The sequence below is a fragment of the Drosophila ficusphila genome, unplaced genomic scaffold, assembly GCF_018152265.1.
Source record: "Drosophila ficusphila isolate 14025-0441.05 unplaced genomic scaffold, ASM1815226v1 contig_128, whole genome shotgun sequence".
Lineage (NCBI taxonomy): Eukaryota > Metazoa > Arthropoda > Insecta > Diptera > Drosophilidae > Drosophila > Drosophila ficusphila.
In genome coordinates this window covers 946,848-955,260 of record NW_025064017.1, presented here as the reverse complement: position 1 = coordinate 955,260, position 8,413 = coordinate 946,848, and the positions used below count along the sequence as shown (strand labels likewise).

At 49.1% G+C, this 8,413-nt stretch overlaps 2 protein-coding genes across 2 annotated transcripts; both read right to left on the bottom strand.

Annotated features, from left to right (window-relative positions):
• Positions 1 to 2,944: 2,944 nt before the first annotated feature.
• Positions 2,945 to 6,145, bottom strand: LOC122320885. Its single transcript, XM_043209494.1, has one exon. It carries the CDS (start codon positions 6,143 to 6,145, stop codon positions 2,945 to 2,947), a length of 3,201 nt encoding a protein of 1,066 aa, XP_043065429.1.
• Positions 6,146 to 6,210: 65 nt separating this feature from the next.
• Positions 6,211 to 7,749, bottom strand: LOC122320884. The gene has a single exon (XM_043209493.1). It carries the CDS (start codon positions 7,747 to 7,749, stop codon positions 6,211 to 6,213), a length of 1,539 nt encoding a protein of 512 aa, XP_043065428.1.
• Positions 7,750 to 8,413: the final 664 nt, after the last annotated feature.

The following is an 8,413-nucleotide window of genomic DNA, read 5'->3' as shown; positions in this document are numbered from 1 at the left end:
GCTGTGCCCCAGGGACGTGTGTCTGCGTCATCGCATAGTTTAGCGAAGCATTGTTTCTTGCTCGCGGAGATCTCCTTTTTAAGAGCCGTCCGCAAGGATTTGTAGAGGCGTTGGAGTGAGGCGAAGTTCGGCCTACCTCGAGAGCGCATATATTGCCTTCGTGCCTGGTGGCACTTCCTGCGCGCCTCCGCTATGGCATCGGTCCACCAATACACCGGGGGACACCCATTTCCGCCAGCACGTCTCCTTTCCATGGAAGCTGCGCATGCTGACCAGGTTGCTTTTTTAATGCATACAGCATTTTCGTTGGCGTTCTTACGCTCGTCATACACGAGATCTTCCGCCATTAAGATCAGGGCTTGCGGGTCGAGGGTAGAATCTCGGAACCCAGTGGACGCATTGATGTTTTTGCGTTTATATCGCCCGTCTCTTATTTCCATGGTGATGGCCCGGTGGTCGCTTCCGGTATATATCTCTGAGACTTGCCATGCTGACGTCCTGGTTAAGGTTGGGCTCATAAACGTGATGTCGATCACTGAACCCATTCCCGCCTTCTCGAATGTGTTGGCTGACCCTGTGTTAGCCAGAGTGAGGCCTGACCGGGCAATAGCGTCCAACAATATGTGGCCTCTATGGTTTGTGAGGCGACTGCCCCACTCCGTTGCCCAGGCGTTGAAATCGCCGGCAATGATGATGGGGTGTCGTCCTCTGGCGTCCTCCAGAATGTCGTCAACAATGCTGCCAAATGTCTGCGAGTCGACACTGGGTGCAATGTAGCACGAATAGATGGTAAGGCTACCCACCTTCGCCCTGACAAAACCTCTGCCTGAATGCCGGCATTGGATCTGCAATGGTCTCGGGCTGCAGCTCCAAATTGCTGCACCACCTTGGGTGTTTTGAAACCAAATCCCATCGTGCTTACTTGCGTATGGCTCGCTCAAAATGGCCAGGTCTATTTTTAGGGCTCGCACTGTTTGTGCAAGCAAGTCCTGTGCCGCTCTGCAATGGTTCAAATTCAATTGGAGAATCTTCATTTTCCCTTTGCTTTGAGAGCCTGCTGGTAAGCTGGGCAGCTTCTGCTAAGCGTGTGGTGCTTGCAGTTTGCGCCATGGGTTTTTGCGCAACGTAGGCAGCGTGCCTCTTTGCTGCAGCTTTTGGACTCGTGATCGAGCCCACCGCAGTTAAAGCACGCTTTGGACAAATCGACCTTGCTACGGCAGTGCAAGGCCATGTGACCAAATGCGAGGCATTTATAGCATCGCTTTGGCTCAACGGACTTACGGACCCTACAGTGCGCCCAGTCGATGCGGATTTTTCCTTCTGCTAGGATCTTCTCCGCAAGGACGGGCGGGATGCTCATCTTGGCTGTTAACGTGCCCCCGTATGCCTTCCTTAGGGAAGGAATGGCCGCTGGTGGAATATCGCCTTCGTGATTGGCGAAAACTGCCTGTATTATGTCGTCCTTCGACGAAAATTCAGCAATGTCCCTGATCTCTACCTGGACTAGCTCCTTCAACTCCTTAACCTCTGCCTTATCAGACAGGGTCTCCTGCATAGCCTTCTGTAGCCTGGATGTGGCTGGGTCGGCCGTTTTCATCATTTTGATGAGAAGCTCGCCCCTACCAGTCATCCGTATGCCTTTGACGCAATCTTTGTGTTGCTGTAAAGTTGGGTTATTTTTCACCAACTTTAACACGTCGGCATACTGCATGCCCTCGCCACACTTGACGACTAGTGCGTCTGTGCGTGGAGGGAGTTTTCTATGCTGCTGCTGCTTGTTTGGCTGCTGCTTATTTGGCTGCTGCTTCTTCGGTTTTTTGGTAACCGTCGACCATTCCGCACCCTCCTTCCTGCCATTGGCCACATGGCTCTGCGGGAGAGGGCCGGAAATCTCCTTCGCAGCACTAGCGTAGGTGATGGATTTCACCACCTTATTGCTTGTGCCGCAAGGTTGCGGCACCTTCTGCCTCTTTGGCGCTGAGAGTTTACCGGCTCTAGGGCTCTCTCTTTGCCTCTTGGGTGTGCGATTTTGCTCTCTGGGATTACTAGGGGCCGTCTCCAGTATCTTTACAGCAGACTTCTGCAGGGCGATGATCTGCTGAACGAGTTCCTTCATCGGAATCGTCACCATCACCCTCGTCTTGCCTACCATCATGCTGTTAAGCTGGGACAACTTCGCACCGATCGTGCCAATGACTCCGTCTATGTCGCCATTGGCGATAAGCGGAGCCAGTCCCTGCTCTGTAACTGCGCTAAAATGGAAGACCCCAGCTTCTGTGGGACCTCCCGCCTGAGCCGTTTCCGGCTGTTCCTGCTCTAATGCAGGCGAGAAGATGGGTGGAGATTTCGGCACCTTCGTCGGTGATCTCCCCATCTTGTTACTCCTCTTAAAAGGGTCAGCTTCCGGCGCAACAATACTCTTGGCTGTTGCGCTTTCAGCCTTGCCCTGAGGCGCCTCCTTGTTCATGCTAACCGGGCCACAGCCACGGCTCGCCATCCTTTACTATTTTGTTTATTTTGTTTACTTTTATTTTTGTAATCTTAATTGCCGCCTATAGGTATGCAACGCTTTAAGTCAGCTTAGGTAAAAGCTTACTTTGGAGCTTTCTCCGCGGGTTGACAGCTCAGCTTACGCTCGCGAAGAGTTGGTAGCTCTGCAGCGCAGCTGATCAGTCAACTGACCACGAAGATGGCAGACCTATCCCAATTTGTGAAAAATTGAGTGAAAACGGCTTTCCACTCACCCGCAGGGGGGGTATCACCCCTGCGTCCAGATTCCGGGCCGACGCGTTGGAGCCAGGGAATTCTGGAATCCAATGCAGTCCTCTGCACGCCGGTATGTTGTATCCTCCAACACTTCGGGACTCTACAACCTCACTTCTTTACTTCCAGGTAGCACTCGCGCGATTTACTTCGGTAGGAACTTGTTTTCGCGAACTCGGATTTAAAAACACGTCCGGCTCGCAGCAACTTTACTTCCGAATGCCAGAAGGGTGTGCATTTGCTCAAATGTGAGGATGGAATTCCCGATGACACGACGCAGATGCAGCTTTACGGAGCGAACAGCTGATTCCCATTTTCCGCCCCAGTGGGGTGCGTGCGGTGGTATAAAACTCCATTTGATACCCTCGCTGGCCAACGCTTGGGTTACTTGAGTGTTATGCTGCTGTGATAGGATGAGCTTATACATTTCGTCTAACACCTTCTTTGCTCCCACAAAGTTGCGACCGTTGTCGCTGAAGATGTGGGTACACTTGCCGCGACGGGAGATGAAACGACGAAGTGCAGCAAGAAATGTATCCGTGCTGAGATCTGTAGCCAACTCTAAGTGAATTGCAGAGGTCACTAGGCAGACGAATAGACAAATGTATCCCTTTTCCTTTCGTGGATTCCGTCCCTTGTGCACCTTGAGTAGAAGCGGTCCGGCGTAATCGCACCCAGTATTTTCAAATGGGTATGCTTGACGTACCCGAACAGCTGGCAAGTCCGCCATGTATTGGTCAGTTGTTTTGTGGCGTTGGCGAAAACATTTGAGACAAGCATGTGTAAGCTTACGAATCATGTTGCGTGCGCCAACTATCCAATATTGTTGGCGAACGATGACGAAAAGTGCTGTCACACCTGGATGAAGATGTATCCTGTGCTCGTGTTCCAAAATAAGCAGAGAAATGCGATGATGTTTCGGCAGAATAATTGGATGCTTGACTTCCTCCGGTAGTAGCGAGTTTGAGAGGCGCCCACCTACGCGAAGCAGGCCATTCTTGCAAACCATGGGTGACAGTGTTCGAAGTGTTGATGAATTTGCCACAGCTTTTCCCCTTTGCAACAGGTGTAGATCGGATGAGAAGCTTCCTTGAGCCTGCCTTAGACAATAAATGCGGGCCTCGCTGATTTCCTCAAACGTGAGTGTGAGGCTTGACGGAATCCGTTTCTTCATTCCTCGATGCATAAACCGTAAAACATAAGCAGTGCAGCGAATTAGCTTGGTCCAGGAAGAAACTCGAAACGATATACACTCAATCGGGGACGCTTCAGGTTCAGATTCAACACGGCTGGATAGTGAAGAGGATTTTAGCCCATCCATTATGGGCGTGTCCAAAATTGTTGTGAGATTGTTGCCACTACGCAGCTTTGAAGCAAGCAGATCGTCGAGGTGTAGCCAATGTGGTCCCTTCCACCACAGTTCATAGTTCATGAGATTGGATGCTAGCATTCCCCTCGATGCGCAATCGGCAGGGTTATCCTTTGAGCCAACGTGATGCCATGCGCTGCGTGGTATGACATCTAGGATCTCCGAAGTACGGTTCGCAATAAAGGTCTTCAGCTTCGATGGGGTGTGCGACAGCCACGAAAGGACAATCGTGGAATCGCACCAAGCATGCACAACTATATCCTTGTGATGCAATCCTTCTTTAACAGCTCGGAGAAGGCGAGTGAGCAATAGCGCGCCACAGAGTTCCAGCCGAGGAAGACTTTGTTGCTTTAGTGGCGCAACGCGTGTTTTGGCTGCCATAAGTGACACCAAGCAGGTGCCGTCTGCGTTGCTTACACGGCTGTAAACAACAGCGGCATATGCCTTTATAGATGCATCTGAAAATCCATGTAATTCGATTTTTCCCGGTTCGCTGTGTACATAACGTGGAATCCTTAGGTTGGTTATGTAGTTGATATCGTCGCGACAGGTTTGCCACCACTCAGCCAGTTTCGGTGGGAGTTTTGAATCCCAGTCCAGGTCAAGCAGCCAGAGTTCTTGGAAAAGGATCTTGAACTGTACTACCACAGGCGCCAGAATACCTAGAGGATCAAAAATTCGTGAGACATCTGACAATACTTGCCGTTTAGTAGCATCTGGCTCCGTAGAAAGCGAAGGTTTGTAGGACAGGACGTCGTCTTGGGGATTCCATAGCATTCCTAAAACTTTAACCGCACTGGTTATTTGGAGCTCGTCTTGCCGGGTGTGGCGGATGACGCTGCTGTTAGACACCCATTTGCCAAGCTCAAGCTTAGCCTTGGACATCAGCTGGATGAGTTCGTCGCGGCGGCTAAGTAATTCGTCTTCAGTTTCAGCGCCGGTGAGGACGTCGTCTACGTAAAAGTCCTCAAGCACAATTTTTGAGGCTGTGGGAAACTCATCCTGGTGGTCTCGCGCTAGTTGTTCCAGTACTCTGACAGCAAGAAACGGTGCACAGCTTGTTCCATAGGTGACTGTGCAGAGTTGAAAGTGTTGAAGAGGATCTTTCGGAGCCTCTCTCCATACGATGCGTTGAAAGTTGCGGTGCTTAGGGGCAACCCAGATCTGGCGAAACATTTTAACTATGTCCGCCGAAAACACAAACTTGTGCATTCGAAAGCGAAGGCATACATGAAAAAGGTTGCGTTGTATGCTGGGTCCGATGTGTAAGGCGTCATTTAGAGCGTGCCCGTTTACGTCTTCATATGACCCGTCAAATACCACGCGCAGCTTCTTTCCTAGAACTGGATGGTGTGGCATATAAAACGTTTTTGCTGATGTGTTGCATTCTTCAGGGGGCAGCTTACGCATATGACCTAGGCTTAAATACTCGCTCATAAATTTTGAATATAGCTTGCGTAGCTCCATATCACGCTGCAGACGACGTTCCACAGCATAGAAGCGTGAGACAGCGCCGTGCAGGGTGTCTCCGAACTCTTGGCATTCGTGTTTAAAAGGCAATTCAACGATGTATTTGCCGTCTGGGTCTCGGGAATGTGTGGTCAGAAAATGCTGCTCTACCTTTTCGTGCGCAGGGTCTCGTTGTGTATGCTCAGTGTTATCCTCGATCTCCCAAAAGCGTTGAAGAGAGGCGTTAATGTCAACAGTAGTCATGAGCGTGTTGGCGGTTAATGGTTGCGGCATTGCAACTGAAGTGATTATCCATCCAAAGATTGAGCTGATGGCAATAATATTTCCATCGGTGTCATATTTTTTATCACCTGACAAAACGGACCAAATTTGTTCGTTTCCTAGTAAAATGTCTACAGGTGAAGATGTGTTAAACGAAGTATCGGCTAACTGGAGTCCATCGTAGATCCTTAAAGCTGTTTCGTCAATGTCGTCCCGTTGAAGTGATGATGTGATTTTGCCCAGCACATGGGCTGCGACAACAATCGTATGAAGTGACACCATTGACTTGATATGCAGCGTTGCCAATCCTCTAGTAGTTTCGGCCTTGACGGAAGATATTCCGGAAACTAGAATTCTTGAGGGTGAACGAGCGAGCCCAAGTGCGTTGATGCATCGTTCAGAAACGTAGGATAGCTCAGAGCCGCTATCCAAAAGCACACGACAAATTGTGTAAGTCCCTTTGAGTTTTGGACATACACCAAAGCTGTGGGCAATGTGCTTCTTTTGAGTCCCGATGACTGTGTTAATGAGGTGCTGTTTTGCGTCTGGGCGACCAAAGTTGAGCTACATCCAGAAGTTTGAGGACTGGCCTGTACAGTGTCCGCAGGAGGAACTGTCATGGAATCCATGTTTTCAGGATGTACAAGAGAATGATGACGGCCATTGCAGTGCTTGCACGAATGTTTCGATTGACATTGTGCAGATCGGTGGCCAGGGCGTAGACAATTGAAGCAAAGCGACTTTCCTTTCACAAAGGAGCGCCGATGTTCGGTGTTCAGATTTTGAAATTGAGAGCATCTATACAGCTGATGGTCAGCAGAGCCACACTTACTACAATTGCCACGGTTCACTGCAATAAGTGCGCGCTTCGCTTTGGCAGGCTTGTCCGTGTGGCTGCCAGTATCGAGTTTAATTGCCGATGTAGCTTGGCTTAATTCAAAATCCTCGCAACGGTCATCAAGGAATCTAAACAAGTCTGCAACGGTTGGTGTCGCAGAGCCTCTGGTGTCCTCTATCCACTTCCTTCTAGAGTCGGGATCAATTTTAGCTAGTACAAGATGAATCACCCAGCAATCACGGCTTGTCTCCCCAACTGCATCTAGCCCACGAATGATTTCATTGGCGCCATCAGTAAGTTTGCGTAGATTAGACACCTCGCCGGTGGGGGCAGCAGCCAGTGCCATGAAAGTGTCCAGTAAGGAGTTCACGATATGTCTTGGGCGATCATAGCGATCATTGAGGCGTTCCCATGCTGAATCATAAGCTGATTCCGTAATGGACATGTGACTGAGAAGATTGGCCGCTTCACCAACTATGAAAGACTTAAGGTAGTGAAACTTCTGAATCTTTCCCAGGTGGGTCTTATTGTGGACGGTGCTCTCGTAAATGTCCTTGAAGGCTGGCCATTCCTTGTAGTCTCCACCAAAGGGTTTGATGTGGATTTTCGGCAACGGGTTTTCATTTAAACAAACTGCAGCAGGCGGCGGCGTGGCCAAGGTAGATGCTCCGTTCTCAGCAAGTCGCTGCAAGAACTCACTTTGCTGTTGCAGCAATGTGGCCATGTTGTGATCCGCTTGAGGTATGGCGCTTGGCTGAAGTTCGCTCTTCAACGACGCGAATAAGGTAAGCGCGCGCAGGTACTTCTCCTCATACAATTGGAAATCTTCGGTAGGATCCTCGAAACCTTCAACGTTATCGTACACGTGCATTTCGTCAGTGATCTCCTCAAGGCTTTTGAAGGCTTGATTTAGCCGTGCCAGCATGGCATCGACTCCGGAGTAAGTGCTCTGTGGAGGTGGATTCTCAATGTAATTGACCAAGCGAGTTATGGTAGCCTTTAGCCGACCACGTGCTTGGGTAAGGCGTTTAAGCGTCTGTTGCTCCATGGTGTGTAGATATACTCAAACAGTTTGTAGATGCGGAAGTATTCCGGCTCTCGAAGGACCAGACAATGATGGTGAATAGATCACGCTGATGATTTGTAAGACCAGACAATGGTGGTGAATAGATCACGCTAAATGGTTTGTAAGACCATTTTCAAATTGGTTGATAGAATAATACTCAATTATTTCACAATAAGAATTTACGCTTTATTTCATGTTGACAGCTCGTGGTCAGGAGGAAGAGAGCGAGATCAAAGACAGACCAGACCATCTTAAGAAAGAATATCTTACATGCTATAAAATATACCAGATTATTGTAATTAGTAGTGAGGTTCCTCAACAGAGTGTGTTTTATTGTTTAGGCTAAGAACTTTCCCGATTGGACTTTGGATTCTTGGGTTTGAATTTGTTTATGGCCTTGGTCCCGAAATTTGAGTTTACGACTTTGGTTTGGGAATCTGAATTATGGGAACGTGCTGAATGCGCGTTTCTATCTAAAATGTTTAGTCTGAGGATTGGTTTACAAGTACTTTTCCATCCTCAATTATGTTTAGGTTTAATTTGGTTAAGGATCATGTTCGGTACATTTGCATATTTGAATCTAAGTGTCAAGGGTAAGTTCTAGCAAGTATTAGATGTGTGTGTGTGAGTGTATGGGTGTGTAGAC